The sequence below is a fragment of the Palaemon carinicauda genome, chromosome 36 (assembly GCF_036898095.1).
Source record: "Palaemon carinicauda isolate YSFRI2023 chromosome 36, ASM3689809v2, whole genome shotgun sequence".
Classification (NCBI taxonomy): domain Eukaryota; kingdom Metazoa; phylum Arthropoda; class Malacostraca; order Decapoda; family Palaemonidae; genus Palaemon; species Palaemon carinicauda.
The window spans coordinates 3,370,090-3,394,828 of record NC_090760.1 but is presented as its reverse complement, the minus strand read 5'-3'; the positions used below and the strand labels follow the sequence as shown (position 1 = coordinate 3,394,828).

General features: G+C 48.3%; 1 protein-coding gene across 1 annotated transcript in view; it reads left to right on the top strand.

Moving 5' to 3' along the window:
- Positions 1–692: 692 nt before the first annotated feature.
- The window catches only part of Dpck (Dephospho-CoA kinase), a 49,771-nt gene continuing 25,724 nt past the window's right edge, over positions 693–24,739 (top strand). The window contains exon 1 of the mRNA XM_068359493.1: positions 693–1,103. Coding sequence (XP_068215594.1) covers positions 992–1,103 — 112 coding nt within the window. The 5' untranslated portion in view covers positions 693–991. The remainder of the gene's footprint in view (positions 1,104–24,739) is intronic.

Genomic DNA, 24,739 nt, shown 5'->3' with positions numbered 1-24,739 from the left:
ACCATTTTATCTTATTTATCTTCCTCTGTATTTTTTTAGTTTATATAATCTATTTTAATGTTGTTATATCAATCATTCATTACTTCTCATGTAGTTTATTTGTTTCCTTGTTTCTTTTACTCACTGTGCTATTTTTCCCTGTTGGAGTCCTTGACCTTATAGCATCCTGCTTTTCTAACTAGGGTTGTAGCTTGGATAATAATAATAATAATAATAATAATAATAATAATAATAATAATAATAATAATAATAATAATAATGAGAGGGTTGTGAATAGTAAAAGCTGCAAAAGAGGAAAGAGGAATATTTGAAGACAGATATGGTAATAAACAACATTTAAAAGTGAGTAATTGGGTAGATTAGACTTACATTGTAAATAAAATTATAAAAAGAGAGGAAAATACATTGAAAATAAGTGTATACTACATAATAGTCCACACCTAATGTGTCTACATTTATCTCAGTGTAATTCATGGGAAATTGAAGAATTTAAATGATATTTTATGATAAAATTATTAAAAAGACTTCGCTAAAAAGTATATACCTATAATTTTGAAGAAACTATAATATATTTTTCAAAATTACAATATTAGGAAATACTCAAAAGCTTAAGAACCAAAGAGGAGCTGTTACAGAGACAAAATCTATTAACAGAAATAGAGCAAATAGTCAAATAGAAAAAAAAAAATACATAATATCAATTTGACGGCTGACCTCTACTAAATAATACTACGTCTTTCAAGTTAAATGTAACTTTAATTACATACAAATGTAATAATTTTATCTGGAATAAATATATATTCGAATTTCATACCGTATTAAGTGATTGAATAGTTGCTACCGGCTGAAGTGTATAAGGAAGACATCAAGAACAACCATCATCCAAATTACCCCAAAAACAACATGAATAACTGAAGTGGAAGTGTGAAGAATTTGGAATAACCTCCTGAAGAATTATCCTTTCATATTAATTAATTGATTTATCGCCATCATGTTCCTCGTTGGCCTTACTGGAGGAATTGCTACGGGGAAGAGCACTGTCAGCTGTATGGTGAAAGACATGGGCGTTCCCGTTGTAGATGCTGATCTAATTGCCAGGCAAAGTATGTGAGGTTGTGCCTTGCTGCTATAGGCTAGTTTTATTCAATAGCTTTTATTTTGGAATAGCTTTATTAACTGGTTTTTATTCTGGACTAGTTTTATTAGGTAGTACGGGGGCCTTTGTATATCAGCGGCCAGTTCCTCCCGCTTGCATTATAAATGTTCATCAACTAACGTAAACTCCCCCCCCCAACATAACCTACAAGCTGTGTCCTTACCTACTTACCTAATAGGGGCGTTAAACCCCCCTTACACTGCCGGTGTGACGGTCTGACCCATCCCCCGGTCTCAGAATTTTCCTTGATAATCTGCGCATGTGCGAACATTGCCGTTTGCCAGTGCATACGAAGTTGATGTTTTATTTTCCTGTAATGTCAGCATGCACAACTCAACATTACCGCTTGCCAGTACATACGAGCTTGATGTTTTATTTTCATGCGAGTGAAGCGAGCTAATGGCGGAAAAGAACCATTATACAATGTCAAGGAGAATTCTGAGACCGGGGGATCGTTCAGACCGTCACACCGGGTGTGTATGTATGATAGCGGCCACCTGTATGTATGATGACGACTGACTAAGAATACGGCAGTGTAAGGGGAGGTTGCAACGGGCGTTAGCCCCTCCGTCAGGTAAGTAGGTAAGGACACGGCTTGCAGGTTAGGTTGGGGGGTTTGAAAGCTTAGGTTAGTTGGCGTCCATATTTTATGCTCGCTGGAGAAACTGGCCGCTGATATACAAAAGCTTCCACTGCCGTTTTTTAGTGGGCCGTCATCATACAGAACAGGTGGCCGCTGTCGTACATACACCCCTTAAATAGTTTTTATTCTTGTATCCTTTGTAGTTCATTGGGACAGATTGATAAAACGCATTTTATGAACAGACACAGGAACGTTACCTAACCTAAGATTCTTAACCTAATCTAGGAGCCATATCCTTCCCTCCTTGGGTGGCAAGTAACCCCCCATAGACTATTGTATTCTTAGCTTACCCTGTCCCAACAAACTACATTTACCAATTATTCTTGACTAGTTATATTAAATAGTATTTATTTTGGACTAATTTTATTAAATATTTATTCGAGACTAATTTTATTAAATATTTATTCTAGAATAATTTTATTAAATAGTTTTCATTCTGAATTAGTTTTATTAAATAGTATTTATTGTGGACTAGTTCCATTAAATAGTATTTATTCTGAACTATTTTTTATTAAATAGCATTTATTCTGGGCTAGTTTTATTGAATAGTATTTATTCAGAATTAGTTTTATTATATATATAGGTTTTTTTTTCTTCTTTTTTTTTTTTTTTTTTTTTTTTTTTTTTTTTTTTTTTTTTTTGAAAGGTTTGGGGGACGTATTTGATCAATATTTTCATTTATAAGATAGGTTATCCAATGCTAGGTTAGTTCTCATGGCTAAAGTTTATGTAATTCTCTACTCATTCTCATCCTTTTGTTTCTCCTTAACCTAGTCAAAGATGCCGTATCCTTACCCCTAAGGAAGCCTTTGATCCCCCACTTACCTGAAAGACCAAGGATACCATATTCCTACTCTTAAAATACCAAAGTGTACCTGAATAGCTCAAGGGTATAATTATAATATACTAACAAAGGAATGGGTAGCCATGTTGGGAAGGGGATCCACTGGGTAACCTTGATGACGGCTCCCCTTCAATTTCGCCACTCTTCCCCCTTAGAGTGAAAACTCTATTCGGGGTGAAGATTGCCATGTGTCGTATCAAGAAATACGTCTCCTAATATTATGCGATATCCTTAAGAGAATTTTTAAGGATACTCGCGCCAGGAGTTAGAATTCTGGAGACCTATGGTCAATTCTCTGGGAGTATCACTGTAGCTAAATATCTCTTAGAAAGCTGCCTAAAGGAACCTTCCATTAGGACGACATGGCCATCTCACCCAAAAATAGATTTCTCGCTTTGCTTCAAAATCCGTTTCTCAAGATAATGTATAATCGAGCCAGTAAGCCAGGTTTAGTAAATAATGAAACATCACAGTTTTTCCCTAATGCAAGCTAGGATACTTTGGGTTTGAATCACCGCCCAACCCCATACATAATTAACTTGACTGAAGACCAATGTCTTGTTCTTATCAAACATCTTAGTATCGTAATCTGAATGGTGCATGAGTACAAATATACTTTAGATAAAGTCAGGCAGCAATATTTGATTTTCAATATTAAACTTACCCGATAATCATGTAGCTGTCAACTCCGTTGCCCGACAGAATTCTATGGAGGGATACGCCAGCTATCACAATACTAGAAGGGGGTGTACTTACCAGCGCCACCTGTGGCCAGGTACTATAGTACTTCTTGTTGACACCTCCTCAATTTTTCCTCTGTCGTGCTTCCGGCAAGACGTTCTGGGATACGCTTATGATCTTCGAGTATTTTCACGGCTTTTGGTGAAGTATTCTCTCAGATTTCGGCTGTCGCTTTACTGGAAAACTTCTATATTAGCTTAGATAGCTATTATTTAGTCCTGATTTAACGGTTAACGATCTTTTGCTTGATTTTGTAACCCCACTTGGCTAACTCTTTTGATTCAAGATGTCTGACATTTCACAAGCCCCCACCCATAGACGATGTAGGTCTTGTAATAGGCGTATTCCGAAGGCCTCGGTAGATCCTCACACCGCTTGTTCTGACTGTAGGGATAGGCCCTGTCAGTTAGAAAATCGATGTGAGGAATGCGCCGGACTTTCGGAACTTGATTTTGTCCGTCTTTTGAAGTATTCAACCAAGTTAGAGAGAGGCAGAGTTAGGAGGAGTTCTTCTCACTCTTCACTTTTTTCCTCACCTCATGATCCCCTACCTTTTCCTACCCCTGTAGTGGCTACCCCCGAACCTACTATTTGCCCTCAGCCTGATATGTCTGTTGTTTTGCGTGCTATTCAGGCCTTAGGCGATAAAGTAGAGTCAGTGGTTAGCGATCATAAGTCTCTTATGGCCGAAGTCAAGGAACTTAAGGTCAAGAGTGCAGTGGGTGGTATTAGTGCCAGTGCTGTGACGAGTGCTAGTGTCAGTGCAGTGCCAAGTGCTAGTGTCAGTGTCAGTGTGGTGCGTGAGGGTACTTCTGTGCGTGCCAGTCGTCCTCCCAGTCCGGGACCTCTTGCAAGCTCCCAAGCCCAGGGGAGAAGCAATGTCGAAGGGCAAAAGGGTTCGGCAGGCCTTGATCGGCGCACAGAAGTATCCTCGGTGGTTGCGGGCGTGTCTTCCAGAGACCGTCACTCCCACCTGCAGACGATTGAGCCCGTCTTTTACTCGTCCGCTGATCAATTGTCAGGGAAGAAACGCTGGTCTCAGGTCTCTAGACCACTCAAACGCAGAGTCCAGTCCGCGAGTGCTCAACCGGGCTGCAGTCATTGGCTCAGCTCTGACTCGCCGCAGTCATCAGTCGACTGCACTCCGCCCAAGAGGAGTAAGGTTCTACCGCAACAGATCTCTGCTGTTAAGGCTTTGCCTCAGCAGACCGTAGTGTCTGCCGACCCCAAGTTGACTCTACTGCAGTCCATGCAGTCACAACTTTCGGTCTTGATGCGTGAGTGTCGGGCTGAGAAGGTTGCGCCTCCGCCTCCGCCTGCACTCGCTCCGCCTGCGCTCGCTCCGCCTGACCGCAGTACCGCCTGCCAGGCGTACGATGTTGAGCCATGTTCTGAGTTTACTGTTCCCAGTGGTGTACAGCTCCCTCCGCCTTCCTTAAGGCTACCTCAGCAATGGGATCAGGAGGCTTATACCTCTCTTCCTCCGCTTCCACTTGCTGCTCCACCAGTAATGCAACACTCGGTTGAGGTACAACAACCTCTCCCATCCATGAGTCAGTCTCCTCAGCTCTCGCTGCAGCGAGCTCAACCCTCTTCAAGGCAAGCACCACAACACCTTAGCCTTGCGCCTCAGGAGCCTCAACTCGCGAGACATTTACTACGTTCTGCGCAGCCTCTACTCATCGCTCTCCGCTCACACCGCAGGAACAGGAACTTGCTACTCCGCTTCCGCCAACCACTCAGCAAGCGCAACCCTTGAGTTCTGCCACTCATGCCAGGAGTCAGCCTCCTCCACCCATGCGCCTACCTTCTGCTGCTTCTTTTGTTCAGCCTTTGCAGTCTGAGCCTCAGGTGTTCCCTCAACAGAGTCTTGAAGAGGAAACCACTAATATTGTTGTTCCAGCTCGTACTGACTCTGCTGTTCAGCATACCTTTCCGATCTCTTCGCTACACTCTGGTGATGAGGCGTCTGATGATGAGGCGGCACACCTGGATCCCTCATCAGACGTGGATGAATCCAAGTCTTCTCCGCCTTCTATTGACTTTCGTAAGGTCTTGGCTCTGTTTAGGGAGGTATACCCAGACCACTTTGTCTCTGCTATTCCCCGCTCTCCACCATCTGAGTTTTCGCTGGGCATGCAGCCAGCTAAGTCTACCTATACTAAGCTAGTCCTAGCAAGGTCCTCTAAGAGAGCGTTAAGGATCTTAGGGGAGTGGTTGCAGACTAAGCAACACCTTGGCAAGACTTCGTTCATGTTTCCTCCGACTAAGCTCACTTCTAAAGCGGGCGTTTGGTATGCCACAGGAGAGGAACCAGGCTTGGGAGTACCTGCCTCTGCCCAGGCTGACTTCTCAAGTCTGGTAGACTCGCCTCGTAGGACAGCAATGAGGCGCTCTAAGGTTTGCTGGACCTTCTCAGACCTTGATCACTTCCTTAAGGGTGTTTTTAGAGCATTTGAGATGTTCAACTTCCTAGACTGGTGCCTGGGGGCCCTCAGCAAGAAGACCTCCCCTGCGGACAAAGATTCTGCCATGCTATTAATGTCCTGCATGGATAAGGCCATTAGGGATGGATCTGGCGAGCTTGCGTCGATGTTTGTGTCAGGGGTTCTTAAGAAAAGGGAACAGCTATGTACCTTCCTTTCCTCCAGCATTACACCTTGTCAAAGGTCTCAACTCCTTTTCGCTCCGCTCTCGAAGTTCCTCTTCCCCGAAGAGCTGGTTAAGGACTTGTCTGCTGCCCTGATACAAAAGGACACACATGATCTTGTAGCCTCATCGGCTCGTAAGACTAAGGTTGCTACCTCAGTCCCCAGGACTTATCGCACCCCAGTGACTGATACTCCTGCTACGAGGTTCATACCGCCCTTTCGTGGTAGAGCCCCCAGCCGAGGAAGCTCCCGTCCAGACTCTTCCAGGAGCAAGTCTAGGAAAGGTTCCAAGGCCTCTAAAGGAAAAAACTGACTCTCCGCATCTCCAGACAGCAGTAGGAGCCAGACTCAAGAGCTTCTGGCAAGCCTGGGAAAAGAGAGGTGCAGACGCCCAGTCTGTCAGTTGGCTGAGGGAGGGTTACGGGATTCCATTCTGCCTCAAACCCCCTCTGACCACATCTCCCATCAACCTCTCTCCCAACTACAAAGAAGAGGACAAGAGGCTAGCGTTGCACCAGGAGGTGTCGCTTCTTGTGCAGAAGAAGGCAGTGGTTATAGTCCGGGACCATCAATCCCCGGGCTTCTACAACCGTCTCTTTCTGGTGGCCAAGAAGACAGGAGGTTGGAGACCGGTGCTGGACGTCAGCGCGCTCAATGCGTATGTCACCAAGCAGACGTTCACGATGGAGACGACCAAGTCGGTCCTAGCAGCGGTCAGGCAGGAGGACTGGATGGTCTCGTTGGACTTGAAAGATGCCTACTTTCACGTTCCTATTCATCCAGACTCCCAACCTTTCCTGAGATTCGTTTTTGGAAAGGTTGTCTACCAATTCCAAGCCCTGTGTTTTGGCCTAAGCACAGCTCCTATGGTGTTCACGCATCTGATGAGGAATATAGCAAAATTCCTCCACTTATCGGACATCAGAGCCTCCCTCTACTTAGACGACTGGCTGTTGAGAGCCTCCACGAGTCGTCGCTGTCTGGAGAGTCTCAACTGGACTTTGGACTTAATCAGAGAACTGGGTCTGTTAGTCAACATAGAAAAGTCTCAGCTCATTCCCTCCCAATCCATTGTGTACCTGGGAATGGAGATTCGGAGTCAGGATTTTCGGGCTTTTCCATCGGCCCCAAGGATAAGCCAAGCCCTAGATTGCATCATGAGCATGCTGAAGAGGAGCAGTTGCTCGGTGAGACAGTGGATGAGTCTCACAGGGACCCTTTCATCACTGGCCCTGTTCGTCGAGCTAGGGAGACTCCACCTCCGCCCTCTTCAATTCCATCTTGCAGCTCATTGGGACAAGGGTTTGACTCTCGAAGCAGTCTCTATCCCAGTCACCAAAGAGATGAAGACCACTCTCTTGTGGTGGAAGACCAATCTCCTTCTCAGGGAAGGCCTATCGTTGGCTATTCAGACCCCCAATCTTCATCTCTTCTCAGATGCATCGGACTCGGGCTGGGGTGCGACCTTGAACGGACGGGAATGCTCGGGAACGTGGAACGAGGAACAGGGAACGCTCCACATCAACTGCAAGGAGCTACTAGCAGTTCATTTAGCCCTGCTGAACTTCAAGTCCCTCCTGCTGGGCAAGGTGGTGGAGGTGAACTCAGACAACACCACAGCCTTGGCGTACATCTCCAAGCAAGGAGGGACCCATTCGAGGAGCCTATACGAGATCGCAAGGGACCTCCTCATTTGGTCAAGAAGTCAAAACCTCACTTTGGTCACGAGGTTCATTCAGGGCAACATGAACGTCTCAGCAGATCGCCTAAGCAGAAGGAATCAGGTCATTCCCACGGAATGGACCCTCCACAAGAGTGTGTGCAACAGACTTTGGACCTTGTGGGGTCAACCTACCATAGATCTGTTTGCCACCTCCATGACCAAGAGACTTCAGCTGTACTGTTCCCCAGTTCCAGACCCTGCAGCAGTTCATGTGGATGCTTTTCTGCTGAACTGGTCCCATCTCGACCTTTACGCATTCCCACCGTTCAAGATAATCAACAAAGTCCTGCAGAAATTCATCTCGCACGAAGGGACACGGCTGACGCTGGTTGCTCCCCTTTGGCCTGCAAGAGAATGGTTCACAGAGGTACTTCAATGGCTAGTCGACATCCCCAGGACTCTACCTCTAAGAGTGGACCTTCTACGTCAACCTCACGTAGACAGGTTGCACCCAAACCTCCACGCTCTTCGGCTGACTGCCTTCAGACTGTCGAAAGATTCGCTAGAGCTAGAGGCTTTTCGAAGGAGGCAGCCAGTGCGATTGCCAGAGCAAGAAGGGTTTCCACTCGTAAAGTCTACCAATCTAAGTGGGAAGTCTTCCGGAGCTGGTGTAGAGCCAATTCAGTATCCTCTACCAATACCTCTGTGACCCAAATAGCTGACTTCCTATTACATCTTAGGAACGAGAGATCCCTTTCAGCCCCTACGATTAAAGGGTACAGGAGTATGTTGGCTTCAGTTCTCCGCCACAGAGGTTTGGACCTTTCTTCCAACAAGGACCTTCAACACATCCTTAAGTCTTTTGAGACTTCTAAAGAGCGTCGTCTATCCACTCCAGGCTGGAACCTAGACGTAGTCTTAAGGTTCCTTATGTCACCTAGGTTCGAACCTCTCCAGTCAGCTTCCTTCAAGGACCTTACCCTCAAGACTCTTTTTCTCGTCTGCCTTGCAACAGCTAAGAGAGTCAGTGAGGTTCATGCCTTCAGCAAGAACATTGGTTTCACGACCGAATCTGCAACATGTTCTTTTCAGCTCGGATTCCTAGCAAAGAACGAACTTCCTTCACGTCCTTGGCCTAGATCGTTTGAAATACCTAGCCTCTCCAACATGGTAGGTAACGAACTAGAGAGAGTTCTTTGCCCTGTCAGAGCTCTCAAGTATTATCTTAATAGGTCTAAACCTATTCGAGGACAGTCAGAAGCCTTATGGTGTGCCATCAAGAAACCTTCGAGGCCCATGTCCAAGAACGGGGTTTCGTATTATATAAGGCTTCTGATTAGAGAAGCCCATTCTCACTTAAAGGAGGAAGACCTTGCATTGCTGAAGGTAAGGACCCACGAAGTAAGAGCCGTAGCTACTTCGATGGCCTTTAATAAAAACCGTTCTCTGCAAAGCATAATGGATGCAACCTATTGGAGGAGCAAGTCAGTGTTTGCATCATTTTATCTTAAAGATGTCCAGTCTCTTTACGAGAACTGCTACACCCTGGGACCATTCGTAGCAGCGAGTGCAGTAGTAGGTGAGGGCTCAGCCACTACATTCCCTTAATCCCATAACCTTTTTTAACCTTTCTCTTGAATGCTTTTATTGTTGTTTTTATGGTTGTTACGGTAGGCTAAGAAGCCTTCCGCATCCTTTTGATTTGGCGGGTGGTCAATTCATTCTTGAGAAGCGCCTGGGTTAGAGGTTGTGTAGAGGTCCTTTAGTAGGGGTTGCAACCCTATATACTTTAGCACCTTTGAGTTGATTCAGCCTCCAAGAGGAACGCTGCGCTCAGTAAGGAAGACGAACTTAAAAAAGAGGCAGAGTAACGGTTCAATTCGACTTCCTTACCAGGTACTTATTATTTCATTGTTATTTGAGATAACTGTTATATGAAATATGGGATACTTAGCTATCCTTTAATCTTGTACACTGGTTTTCACCCACCCCCCTGGGTGTGAATCAGCTACATGATTATCGGGTAAGTTTAATATTGAAAAATGTTATTTTTATTAGTAAAATAAATTTTTGAATATACTTACCCGATAATCATGATTTAATTGACCCTCCCTTCCTCCCCATAGAGAACCAGTGGACCGAGGAAAAATTGAGGAGGTGTCAACAAGAAGTACTATAGTACCTGGCCACAGGTGGCGCTGGTAAGTACACCCCCTTCTAGTATTGTGATAGCTGGCGTATCCCTCCATAGAATTCTGTCGGGCAACGGAGTTGACAGCTACATGATTATCGGGTAAGTATATTCAAAAATTTATTTGTTCCGTAACCGAAATACAAACCACGCTATTTACAAAGGGTTATTACTTTTAGCGTAGCTGAAATGGCGAGCCATTAGAATTTAACGAGGGTGTATTACCCCCGCGCTAGTTAGCGGGGGGGTAGGGGAGTGGTAGCTAGCTACCCCTCCTCCCCCTCACACACAGGTGAATACTCACTTTCACTTTTGGCTCGGACTGTGACAGACGTCTCTGTCTTGGTCCTCGCTTGGCAGCCATTGTCTGTTTTGTCTTTACTTAATCGCTTACTTTTCTTTTACTCAATATATATGTAAACATGTTTTCATGTTTGTATATATATTTGAGTATAGAAATAAGTAAGTTTCCTTTTCAGATGTGTGTGTGTAGTGTACGATTCTACGTGGAGGCCTCGGCAGTTAGGCCACCACGGCCTAATTTTATGGGTTGCGATCGAGTTTGACTTCGGTCTTTCTCTCTCTCTCTCTCTTGAGGTCGTTCACCCTTTTACTATGTTTTACTACGCCCTTGTAGCTTCCTTCCCGTGTGGGTGGGGTTGCTACGCCGTACATTTTGTCTCAATTAGTTTATGAATCTAATTGTAGTTGTTAATTTTTCAGCTTGTAGAACGATTCCTTTCGGGGTTTTCGTTTTTTTCTTTAGTGTTCATTCTTTTTTTTAAATTACATAATTACATAGTTACATAATTATAATTGTTATAATTCTGTTTTGGTTACAGCTCTCCTTCCGCGAGTGTAAGTGGTTGTGAGGGCACGTGCCTGTTGTGTAATTCTTGTTCCTTTTCCTCGGGATTCCTCTTCGGAGCCTTCCCGGGGGAATGAATGTGTACTAATATTATTTGTTTTATTTTTTTACAGTTACCGATCTAGTTCGTTTCTGTAATATAGCAACGGTGTGAGCTGTCTGGTTGAGTCCTGGGGATTCGGCTGTTGCTGCCTCCCCCCTTGTATTGTCGTCAGGGGCGTGTCTCCTTCTACTGGTAGTACTCCCGTGTCGACGGACAGCTCTCCAGTTCATTTTAGAACAGTCAGGAGGCTTGCCTCCTTGGGCGGATAACTTTCCTTCCGAGGGAAGTTTTTTCCTGTCCAGGCTTGAGCTTTTCCTCTTTTGGGGGGTTCTTCTCTTGCCTTTTTTTCGTGCGACTATGCTCTTGGTGCTGAGCGGTCGCACCTGCAGTTTCGCTCAAGGGGCTGGGCAACTGCAGGGGCTCCTCTTCGGAGGATTGCCCCTTTTAGGTCACTGGCTGACCAGTCTCTTCCACGAAGTGTTTCTCTGTCGTTCGCGAGAGAGTACACTCATAGAGACTCCTCTTCGGAGGTTTCTTCTGTTGCTGTTGCTGTTGGCCTCCCTCGCCGTAAGGCCCTCCGTCCGCCTCGTCGTAAGGGCCTCTCATCTCCCTATAAGGGTGCTTGAGGCGCCTTTTTGAATCTCCGTTTGCAGCCTACAACTTCTTTTTCTCGATCTTCCGTCTTGGTGCAGATGGACAGCAGTCTAATCTCGTCTCCCGACGGGCAACGGTCTTCCCGACGGACAACGGTCTTCCCGACGGACAGCGGTCTTCCGACGGACATCAGTCTCCCGGCGGACAACGATCCCTTCGGGGCAAAGGGTTGCCCCCACGGGGGTTCTTCCCTTGCGTGTCAGGGTTTCCCTGCGCGCCCTTCTGTTCGTCAGCGCTCTCCTGTTCGTCAGCGCTTTCAAGATGATCTTCCCTGCGGTTCCTGTTACGTGCCCTGTGCGCCCACGTTCGCCCTCGCGATCTAGAACTTCGGTTCAGGTCGGGGTCAAGGACTCTTCTTTGCGCAGGCTTCCACGCGTAGCCTTCTGCTCGTCAGCGATCATCAGCTCGTCAGCGATCATCAGCTCGCCAGCGATCGTCAGCTCGTCAGCGATCATCAGCTCGCCAGCGATCTCCGGATCGCCCATGTGTGTTACAGCTGGCACGCCAACGTTCTCCAACACTTCTGAAGGAACATGGTTCGCCAGCTACTAGCTCAACTGCGGATGCTGATCGCCATCGCGCGACCCTCAACTGCAGATGCTGATCGCCATCGCGCGACCCTCAACTGCGGATGCTGATCGCCATCGCGCGACCCTCAACTGCAGATGCTGATCGCCATCGCGCGACCCTCAACTGCGGATGCTGATCGCCATCGCGCGACCCTCAACTGCGGATGCTGATCGCCATCGCGCGACCCTCAACTGCGGATGCTGATCGCCATCGCACAACCCTGAACGATTGCCCGCTTACGCATGCTGCTCCTCATCGCACAACCCTGAACGATCGCCCTCTTGCGGATGCTGATCACCATCGCACCCTTTCACGCGATCATTCACCTGCGCATGCTGCTCGCCATCGCACAACCCTGAACGATTGCCCGCTTACGCATGCTACTCCTCATCGCACAACCCTGAACGATCGCCCTCCTGCAGATGCTGATCACCATCGCACCCTTTCACGCGATCATTCACCTGCGCATGCTGCTCGCCATCGCACAACCCTGAACGATTGCCCGCTTACGCATGCTACTCCTCATCGCACAACCCTGAACGATCGCCCTCCTGCAGATGCTGATCACCATCGCACCCTTTCACGCGATCATTCACCTGCGCATGCTGCTCGCCATCGCACAACCCTGAACGATTGCCCGCTTACGCATGCTGCTCCTCATCGCACAACCCTGAACGATCGCCCTCCTGCAGATGCTGATCACCATCGCACCCTTTCACGCGATCATTCACCTGCGCATGCTGCTCGCCATCGCACAACCCTGAACGATTGCCCGCTTACGCATGCTGCTCCTCATCGCACAACCCTGAACGATCGCCCTCCTGCAGATGCTGATCACCATCGCACCCTTTCACGCGATCATTCACCTGCGCATGCTGCTCGCCATCGCACAACCCTGCACGATTGCCCGCTTACGCATGCTGCTCCTCATCGCACAACCCTGAACGCTCGCCCTCTTGCGGATGCTGATCACCATCGCACCCTATCACGCGATCATTCACCTACACATGCTGCTCGCCATCGCTTACCGCCAGCGATCTTCTTCACCTACGCGGCAGCACGATCCCTCGCCGTCACGCCCATTCGCCTGCGCGCCCGCGCGATCGCTCGCCTGCGCGCCCGCGCGCCCGCGCGATCGCTCGCCTGCGCGCCCGCGCGATCGCTCGCCTGCGCGCCCGCGCGATCGCTCGCCTGCGCGCCCGCGCGATCGCTCGCCTGCGCGCCCGCGCGATCGCTCGCCTGCGCGCCCGCGCGATCGCTCGCCTGCGCGCCCTCGCGACCGCTCGCCTGCGCGCCCGCGCGACCACTCGCCTGTGCGCCCGCGCGACCATTCGCCTTTGCGCGACCGTTCGCCCTCGCGCGACCATAGTTCGCGGCGAATTCCACAGCCGGTGGTAGCAGCAGGGACGCGTGCTCCTAGGCGGCACTCGGGATCACCTCCATCCAAGCACAGGTTGGTAGTGCAGGACGAAGACAGGTCAGTACAGCATTCTTCCCACCTTCTTTTCAGGCAGGAACCGTCGTGTCCTCTCCAAAGGATCGCCCGATCCCTTTCACCTTAGCGAGGATTTCGGACTCTGTGTCCTTGGAGCAGCAGACATGGTTTGATCCGCTGGCACGGGCGTTAATGAGGGTTATGAAACCAGCACTCACCGGCCAGGGTAACAAACCAGCGGCTGTCTCTCCTACGCTGAAGAGAAAGAGAGGAGTGGACTTCGTGGTGACTTCCCCCAGGGCGAAGTTGGTTCCCAAGAGGTCGGTCTCGAGGGTCCCCTCTCCTGCACGAGTACTCTCTCCTTCTCCCGCCCTGGAAGGATTTTTGGCGGGGGGGCTTTCCGTTAAAGATTTCTCCATCGGACAAGGGGTGACTGCTTACCTCTTCCTCTGGGAGCTTACCAGGTTCTTTCCCTCCTCGGTTACGGCCCGAGGTTTGGTTCAAGGAAGCTACAGGAAGATCAAGGGTACTTTCCTCCTCTCGAGCTCAGGCACCTTGGCCTTTCGTCGTTAAGTATCTACTTGCGGACAAGCTCGATGTTGTACCATCTGGACGCACTGACTGAAGGCTTCCTTCGGGTGTCTCATCTGTGGAGGTCAACGACCTCAGACACCCTTCCATCCTTGAGAAGAGTTTTGTCTTTGCCCAAGGACAGAGACTTAAACATCTGCTGTGCGGAGTAAATCGACTTCCGGTTTCACTCCTCCAAGGCGCTTTCTTCCAGACTCTGCAGGGCTCCAGCTCCCTTTTCTTTCAACCACGTCGGCCTAAGTTATCGGCTACGACAACTGGGACAAGGTGTCCAATTGCAGTTTCCTCCTGTCAGGAACAGATGGCACGGGAGACTCCCCCGGGGGGGCATAGTCCTAAAAGGAGTTCACGAACTCTAGGATTGCAGGTTTTTTCGCTGGGAGGATGCTTAAGGTTACTCATCCGAATGACAGCTTCCCGATGCCCATTCCCGCACAATCTCTGTGAGTAGCCAAGGATATCGCGCCTGCCGTCTCTGTCAGCGAATTCAGTGTCTCTGAACCTCTATGCCATAGCATCAGCAGAGTTGCCCGGTTGGGCAGAATGATCCATACCTTAGGCGAAGGTCTTCCTTAGGATCATCGACGGCTTCACCCCCGGCCCCCTCAGTCGATCCTTTCTTGTAAGGAAGGATCTGAGAGGGGATGTCCATAGTCGACCTCTCAGCCCTGATCAAGTTTGTCGAACAAACTTTGGCCAGCGTAGACCAGCAGAATCGATCAGACTGGTAACGAGGCGACAGGACTCCTTTAACCCTGGATCGGAAGGACGGGTACTTTCAGTTTCCATTCCATCCATCTTCCAGGGTGCTCGTCGAATTCAGCCTAAACTGCAAGTATTCCTGCTTATGATGCAGTGTGGCTATCCCGCCGTGGCATAGCAGGTTTGTTTCCCCAGAGAACTCTCCCTGCCTTCCTCTTGGCCGCTCAGGTGCAGACTTCCGCCTCCTCTGCTGTTTGGAGGGCTGGTCAACTCCGGTAGGCTCGGGTTTCGACCTTCTTCAGCGCCGGGAAAAGCTTCCGAATGCTGACCATGAGTGTGGGCTCATGGTATTTTGCTTGGAGCCTTCTCTTCCTCTGCCTCAACATCTGGAGTATCTGGCCATGATATTGAGTCAACCGCCTTACCACGTTGGAAACCCTGCTTCTCGTCCGTCCAGCGAGGTTAAGCAACGTCGGTACTTGGATGGGTGACCACCTGGGGACGCCAGATTCTGTTACCACATCCTCCGAGCCTTCCTTTCGGTTGACTGTGGCAAGACTGAGGAGAGTCGCAGTACCTGTTCTCAGTCAAGCAGAGTTTTCAGCCCTACCTTGAAACGTTTCCTAGTTCTTCTTTCCTCATTGACCCGTTTATAGTCCGAACGGTCGCCTCAGGATAAGTTCCATGTGGGGCGATCCAAGTTCCGGTGGCTTCAGGCAATGTTTAACCGGACTCCCTGGCCCTATGGGACCAGCGGAACTATTAAACCTGCAATGGGTGTTGACCTATGGAGCCTCTTGATGGTAGTGGATATTCTCGTCCTTTCCCCACATTCTTGATGCGGTTCTCGGACTCGTCAAAGGAAAGGGGGGGGGGGCATGTTCCGGTCCAGGCCTATGGTCAAGACCTGAAGGATACCTCTCCATCATTCAGGCAGGCTTAAGGGCCTTAGTCTGGCCCCTCTTCAGATCCTACCGCTCCTGCCAAGTCGCCCCGTTGCGTGTCGACTTCATGCTAACCAGCAGGGGACGCATTTTCACACCTTCACATCTTGCAGTAGAGATACCGGGATGATTGAGATTCTCTCAATTCCACCATCGGCTCTCTCATTCCAGGCAGGGGAATGTTTCTCTCAGACTATCCGAGCAGAGCCTCATAGAGAGAGTGTACCTAAGGGTCTTTGACCTTGGGTAACCAGCAAGTGCTGGTCTGGGGGACCTGATCGCGACAGCTTGGAACCTCAAGCTTCCGCTAGTTTTCCCCCCAGTCTCAGACCCCGAGACTCTGGCAAGATGCATTCCGGTGATGGTGGGACAACTTCGACGCCTGCGTCTTCCCTCCTTTTTGTCTGCGGACAATGGGTCTCAACAAAACCAGGCTGTCTGTCAACCTTTCAATGGGAGAGCTCCACTGGGGCTATGCGCAGAACGGTTTCTGGACCCTCTGCTTCCCCTGACGGAACTCCCGGGAGAGCTTCTCCCACGGCGCAGACTACTCAAGCAACCACACTGCGACATCTCTCCCGAACCGGGACGTCGCTTCGGCTTCATGCCTGGAGACACTACGCTTCCTCCTCTAGAAGAGACAACCCGCTACAGTCGCGGTACGGAGGTCGCGTCATCTGCGATAGTCATCCACAGGGGTCTCCCAGGCAAAGTGAAGAGTCTAAGGTGGTTGGTGCCGTGGGAGATATACCTCTTCCCGTGAGGCCTCTTCTCCAGCAATAACGGTCTTATTGCCTTTCGGCGGGAGGAAACTCCTTCCGCTCTTGGCAATGAAGCCTGTCGCTCAGCCTTTCCCTGACCTTCAGGCTTAAAGGAATAACTTTTTCCTGCCCGCTGGATCTATCCTCGCTCATGCGAAGCTACGATCGTCCCTGCCCTAGTCGGAGGAAGACCTCCAACTTGGAGCATGGCTCGGACTTTTAGTCCTTTAAGAGATCTTCTCAAGACCCTTTTATGACAGGCCTCGGATTGTATTCCGCCTTGGGTCTTCTGCTCACTCTGGCCACGGCCAGTGTGTAAGCAATCTTCTTGGTCTCTTACTACTCCCCCCCCTTTCTAAGGAAGAGGGGAAGGCAACATTCAGGCTCGCTCCTGAGTTGTTGGCTAGACTCAGAATCTGAGGGTCCCGACCCTTCGGTCCGATTCATTCAAGATTTTGAGTCTCCATTCTGTGTCTGATGTCCCAAGACCTTCTCTTTCTTGCCAGTACAGGAATCGAGAGGTTAGCGCTGGGAACAGCTGCAGTTTGGCCTCAGTTGCAGCCGATTTGGGAACACAAGGAGGACATGGGGGGAGAGTCACCAGTATACCTCTTCAGCCCGGACTCAAGGACATTCATCTCGACCTGTCTTCAGACCCTCCCCCGTCACGTCGCCCTACAGCACGATGTTGGATACATCGCAACGTCCCTCGCCTTCGAGTAATACTACTCTGTGACGCAGGTGCTACAAGCTGGAGTCTGGAAGCGTCTGATGACCTTCGCAGCCCGCTTCCTGCAGGGCGTGACCCACAGGAGTCTCGATACGTTTTCTATCGCTCTGTGGTGGCTACACAACAGCTGGTCTAACCTCAGGCTCCTTTTTGGACAGGTAGCAGAAGGTTGAGGGCATTGTTATCAGGTTTTAGTCTGCATGAACGAAAGAAGTATGTCTGGCCCTTACTTCTTTCTTCATCATCCCCTCTACGGGGAAGCAGCATCCTGGTCTCTGCATAGCTGACCTCGAACCTCTGCAGGTAAACCATGCTTCCTTGTGTTCCGAGTATTGAGTCAATACTGTCGCGTCCCCCATACCCTGACGAGGTGGTATTGGGAACGTCCTAACCCAGAGTTCCTTCTGGAACTCCAGGTCAACTGCCTAGGACGGGTCACACTTCTTCCTTCACACACAAGCTTACGTAGGCCACATGGTTCCTTGCGGTGCAAGGAACTTGTGAGGTGCAGGGACTCCTTTTCTCGAGTGCGACTCACTCGGATTCTGAGTCCCCGGGTAAAGCCAAAGCCAGTATGGCTGGGGACTTTCCACCCTTCCTAAGGGATAAGTCACCCTTTGTAAATAGCGTGGTTTGTATTTCGGTTACGGAACAAATGACAAATTCGAAGATAATTTGTATTTTTCCTAACCATACAAACCTTAGCTATTTACACATATTTGCCCGCCAGCCCTGTCCCCCAAGACAAGTCCTACCTCTAAGTGAAAGTGAGTATTCACCTGTGTGTGAGGGGGAGGAGGGGTAGCTAGCTACCACTCCCCTACCCCCCCGCTAACTAGCGCGGGGGTAATACACCCTCGTTAAATTCTAATGGCTCGCCATTTCAGCTACGCTAAAAGTAATAACCCTTTGTAAATAGCTAAGGTTTGTATGGTTAGGAAAAATACAAATTATCTTCGAATTTGTCATTTTACTAATAAAAATAACATTTTTGGTTAATTATGACTTCTAGATATGCCCCAGAGGGAAATTATATTAGGATATTACTGTTAATATAGTAATTGTTATCAAGTTATTTACTTATATTTATTTTAATCTTCCTCAAATTTCCTGATCATTTTCTCTAAGGAAGTGTAAGATAGATATCTGAAAGTTTAGCAATGTGGAAAATTTTCAAAATCAGTTATTTTTAATGCTGGTGGTACAATGATTAAAGGTTTGTGGGAAAAAAAATCAGTTAGAACATAATCCAAGTTCACAGTATCGTATAATTAGTTTTTAGAAGTGAAACAATGTCCTAAGTCACGTTAGAGAAGTAAGGGCCCAACATCTTCAAGTTAGGTAAGGTTAGGGAAGATTTGGTTAGGAAGCATCCCTGTATCATGTTAACCCTTTAACCCCCAAAGGACGTACTGGTACGTTTCACAAAACTCATCCCTTTACCCCCATGGACGTACCGGTACGTCCTTGCAAAATACTGCTTTATACATTTTTTTGCATAATTTTGATAACTTTATGAAAAACTAAAGGCATTTTCCAAAAGAATGAGACCAACCTGACCTCTCTATGATGAAAATTAAGGCTGTTAGAGCAATTTAAAAAAAATATATTGCAAAATGTGTTTAAAAAAAAAAAACGCCTGGCGGTTAAGGGTTGGAAACTTCCAAATAGATTTGGGGTAAAAGGGTTAACCTTTTACCCAAAAATCCTGCTTTTCCACCTGCCTCATTTATTGCTTGACGTCGAAAAACTTCTAACCTTAATTCTAGTTTGTGGGGACTATTTCTTACATATGTTTACTCTTAGGGTAGGCTAACTTTAGTTAGACTATTTCCAATGGTTTTAAAATTCCTAACAGAGTGTGTGCTATGCAATATTTAGACATTTATCTGGTTGGTAAAATGATATTTTTTATTAAGATTCCTTGATGAACTCAACATTAAAATCACAATTCAAACCACTAGTTATAGAAATATTTACTGATATTTAAGCATCTTGTAATACAGTATGTCCAGGCTTCCTTTCCATGGGGTGGTACAAGTTTGGTTTCATGGAAAGGTAAATGACCAACCAGCTGTATGACTAAACTGTAGTCACGTTTAATCTTCCATAAATTTCTCCATTTCATTCAAAATTATTCTAAGGGGTTTGAAATTTGTTAAATACCTAGAATCAAAAGAATTTGATCTTCACAGTATGTCTAGAACTTGTGATCCTAACTAAAAGGGTAAAGGGTAATAGGTCTAACTCAAGTAAATAATGCGATTTATTTCAAGTTCTCAAAGCACGGTGTAATGCATCAGCCTATATTCCATTTCTTTTAGCGATGCATATTTGCACCGACTCGCGGCGGTGCCCTTTTAGCTCGGAAAAGTTTCCGGATCGCTGATTGGTTGGACAAGATAATTCTAACCAATCAGCGATCAGGAAACTTTTCCGAGCTAAAAGGGCACCGCCGCGAGTCTGTGCAAATATGCATCGCTAAAAGAAATGGACTATAGTTCAGATTTAGGGGCATGAGTAGTTTTAATAGTTTGACTCTATTATTCAATATTGGAATGGAAGTTTTTAGCTATCATTCACTGAAAACTCCTAAGATTCTTTTGACTCAACTTTTCCAAATAATCCACAGTATATCCATTGATGTATGGACTTTATATGGGTTTTGCATTCACTATAGATGACTATACATTATTCTATAATGATACCAATTAAAATGAGATTGGTATTCTATAGAACATCCAATTGGGTGTTGTTCAGTAGGGGTGTTCCATTCAATGTAGAAAAGGGCTTGAGTGTTCCCACAAGTAAGAGAACTCTACTCCACGGCAGGAGGAGGCCATAGTAAAGAGGCTATGGCACTATCCAAGACTTGTAAACATTGGTTAGTTTTCCATAGCTAAAACATCTTTGTTCCGTAACTGGAATACAAACCTACGCTATTTATTAGGGGTTATTACTTTTAACGAAACTGAAAGGACGAGCCATTAAAATCGTAGAGAGGGTTAACTACCCATTCCGCTAGTTGCGCGGGTGTAGGGGGTGGGGGGTAGCTTGCTACCGCTCCCGCTCCCGCTCACACGTACTGGTGATTTAACTCACTTTGATTTTGGCTCGGATGGTGTACAGTCGTTGCCATTCTTCATCCTTTGCCTGTTTTTGGTCTGCCATGAATGCATTTTGTTCTCATATAAAGAAACCATTCCTTATTCATACGGAGTCACGAACTTACCTGTCCTCAGTCTGAACTGAGACCTCCCCCATGGAACGTGGTTCGAGTTCTCAGGTCTCTAAAGAGACCTCCCTATGAACCATTACACCAGGCAACAGATCGCCACTTCACTTGGAAGACGGTGTTCCTACTAGCTTTGGCTTCAGCCAAGCGAGTCAGTGAACTTCATGGCCTCTCATACGACATTGCCCATTCAAGGGGATGGGGAGAGGTAACGTTCGGCTTCATCCCTGAGTTTGTAGCTAAGACTCAGAATTTGGGAGTAGCGGATCCCCGATTCAACTCCTTCAGGAATTTGAGTGTCCGCTCTGTAACTGATGACCCTGATTATCTCTTACTCTGTCCAGTGAGGAGTGTGAGGCTGCCGCTAGCCCTATACTCCTTGAAGTCCTACAAGCAAAGCGAGCTAAATCACTGGTGTGTGAGCGGAAGCGGTAGCAACCTACCTCCCCACCCCCCCACCCCTGCTAACTAGCGGAATGGGTAGTTAACCCTCGCTAAAGTTTTAATTGCTCATCCATTCAGCTTCGCTAAAAGCAATAACCCCTAATAAATAGCTAAAGGGTTGTATCGTTAGGAAAAATACAAATTATCTCCGATTTTGTCATCTTCTACCCTTACTATGGTTTGGGCAAATAGCCACTGAACAGTTGTAATTGCTACTCAGTTGATAGGAGTTTAAGATGTAGTTTTCAACATTAAACTTACCCGGTGATCATATAGCTGTCAGCTCTGCTGCCCGACAGAAAAACCTAAGGACGAAATACGCCAGCGATCGCTATACAGGTGGGGGTGTACATCAACAGCGCCATCTGTCGAGCAGGTACTCAAGTACTCCATGTCAACACAGAACCAATTTTCTCTCTGTCGTGCCACCGGCAAGACCTACTAAATACGCTGTTGTTTTCTGGATTGATTTTCACGTTATTTGGTGAAGTATTCATTTCTGGTTATTAGCTATCGCTGTGCAGAAGTTATCTTCAATACTTCCTTGCATTCTTTTATTGAATTTTGGATTATTTGTTGACGACTTGGATAGATTTTGAATTCCCCCCTTTGACTAATTCAAGATGTCTGACCCTTCTCAAGTCCCCAAGTACAGGAAGTGTAGCGCTAGGGACTGTTCAAGGCGTCTTCCGAAGGCCTCTATCGATCCGCACACCATTTGTTCCAATTGTAGGGGTAAAGCCTGTCAATTGGAAGATCGATGTGAGGAATGCGTTGGGCTTTCGGAATTCGATTTTCAAGAATTCCTGAAATATGCACGTAGGCTAGAGAAGGATAGGATCAGGAGGAGTTCGTCTCGCTCTTTTGATTTTTCCTCTCCCCATGCCCCACAACCTATTCCTTCCCCTGTAGTGGTTGCACCCGACCCCCCTGCTAGCTCTCCTCAACCTTCGATGGCAGATATGATGCGTGCCATCCAGGCTCTGGGTGAGAGAGTCGAGTCATTGGCGAATGACCGCAATCAACTCATGGCTGACGTCAGGGAGTTGAAAGGTAAGAGTGCAGTGGGAAGTGAAGTGAGTGTTTGTGCAGTGAAAAGTGTCAGTGTTACGCATGAGGGTGCGTCTGTTCGTGCCTGTCGTCCTCCCAGTCCGGGACCTCTTGCAAGCTCCCAAGCCCAGGGGAGAAGCAATGTCGTACGACCAAAGGGTTCGACAGGCTTTAATCAGCGGACAGACGTTCCCTCCGTGGTTTCGGACGTATCTTGCTTAGATCATCCCACCCACAAGAAGACGAGTGAGCCCGTTCATTCCTCGTCTGCGGAAGAGGTTTCACACCAGAAACGATGGACCAAGGTCTCACGGCCTCTTAAACGCAAGGTCCCTTCCGAGCAAGTCCAACGGCCCAGGTGTAGCCACTGGGTCAGTTCGGACTCGCTGCAGTCCTCCGACGACTGCACACCTCCTAAGAGAGGCAAAGTGGTACCGCAACAGGCAGTAACTCCGTCTGTTGCCGCACCAGCTGCTGTAGACCCTAAGTGGTCTTTGCTACAGTCTATGCAGACTCAGTTAGCTTCCTTTATGCAGGAGTATCGTGCGGAGAAGGTTGACGCTGCACCCGTTATCCTACAACCTACCACGGTTGTGCGCCCAGCAGACGCTGAGGCTGCCTGCTCCCTCACTCCAGCTGTGAGAGCTCCTCCACCCATGCGCAGTCGACCCTGCCAGACGCATGTTGACGTTCACCGACGCACGGAACCCTCCGTTGACGTTCGTGTGCTACCACAACAACAGGAGGGTGGAGTTAAGTTGTCGTGTTTTGACGCGGTGCGTCAGCCTCCGCAACCCACGGTGGTCTCCGCTATCCGACCACAGTCAGGAGTAGACGCTTTGCGTCCCCACTCAGCTATGGTTGTTGCCAGTTCTCAGACTGACCAACAGTTGCATGACGTTGGGTCCAGTGCAGTCACGCATGCACCCGTGCTGCCGGACTCAGCCGTCCAGCTTTTACCTACTCCTTTGCCGCTTCCTCCTCAACATTCAGACGATGGACTCTCTGATGATGACGAAGCTGCACATCTTGACGACCAACACTCGGACATCGACGAACCCAAGACCACGCCTCCCTCCTTAGACTTTAGGAAAGTGCTTGCACTGTTCAAGGATTTATATCCGGATCAGTTTGTGTCTGCAGCACCACGCTCGCCTCCCTCTGAGTTCGCTTTAGGCATGCAGTCAGCAGCACCTGCCTTTACGAAGCTCGTACTCGCGCGCTCGTCCAAGAGAGCTTTAACGGTACTGGGAGAGTGGTTGCAGTCCAAAAAGCAACTTGGGAAGACAACCTTCATGTTTCCCCCGGCCAAGCTTGCTTCCAGATCTAGCGTCTGGTATGCCACGGGAGAAGTTCTCGGCTTGGGAGTTCCTGCCTCTGCCCAGGGCGACTTCTCAAGTCTGGTAGACTCTCCCCGCAGGCTGGCTATGAGACGCTCCAAGATTTGCTGGACTCCTTCGGATATGGACCATCTTATGAAAGGAGTTTTCCGTGCATTCGAAGGCTTTAACTTCTTGGACTGGTGTTTGGGAGCGTTGAGCAGGAAGACCTCCCCTTCTGATAAGGAAACTTCCATGCTCATTATGTCCTGCATGGACAAAGCCATTCGGGATGGTTCTAGTGAGCTTGCGGCTTCTTTCGTGTCCGGGGTCCTCAAGAAGCGGGATCACCTTTGCTCCTTCTTGTCTGCTGGAGTCATCCCATGTCAAAAGTCGGAACTTATGTTTGCTCCGCTCTCGAAGTGTCTCTTCCCTGAAGAGTTGATCAAGGAGATTACCGCCTCCTTGATCCAGAAAGACACTCATGACCTGGTGGCGTCATCCGCACGCAAAGCCACCCCTTTGCCATCCGTGCCTAGACCCAGGATGGACACTCCAGCGTCAAGGTTCATTCCGCCCTTTCGTGGCAGAGCCTCCAGCAGAGGAGGTGCTCGTGCCGAAAGTCAACGTGGGAGCAAGAAGAAGGGTTCCAAGTCCTCTAGAGGCAGAGTCTGACTGCCACCTTCTTCAGACAGCAGTGGGAGCCAGGCTCAAGAACTACTGGCAGGCCTGGGAGAACAGGGGCGCAGACGCACAGTCTGTGAAGTTACTCAGAGAGGGGTACAGGATTCCATTCTTGCGCAAGCCCCCTCTAGCAACAACTCCCATCGACCTCTCTCCCAGGTACAGAGAGGAGGACAAGAGGCTAGCTTTACAGCAAGAGGTGTCTCTCTTACTTCAAAAGGGAGCGGTAGTCATAGTCCGGGACCATCAATCCCCGGGCTTCTACAACCGTCTCTTCTTAGTGGCGAAGAAGACAAGAGGGTGGAGACCGGTGCTAGACGTCAGTGCTCTGAATGTCTTTGTCACAAAGCAGACGTTCACCATGGAGACGACAAAGTCGGTTCTAGCATCGGTCAGGTAAGGTTCGTTTTCGGGAAGGTTGTATACCAGTTCCAAGCCCTGTGCTTTGGCCTAAGCACGGCACCTCTAGTTTTTACCAAACTGATGAGGAATATTGCCAAATTCCTGCATTTAGCAGACATCAGAGCCTCCCTCTATTTAGACGACTGGCTTTTAAGAGCTGCGTCAAGTCGTCGCTGTCTGGAGAATCTAAAGTGGACTCTGGATCTGACCGAGGAATTGGGTCTCCTGGTCAATATGGAAAAGTCCCAACTCGTCCCATCCCAAACTATAGTATACCTAGGAATGGAGATTCAGAGTCAAGCTTTTCGGGCTTTTCCGTCGGCCCCCAGAATCAGTCAAGCCCAAGAATGCATCCAGAACATGCTGAAGAAGGACCGATGTTCAGTCAGACAGTGGATGAGTCTGATAGGGACGCTTT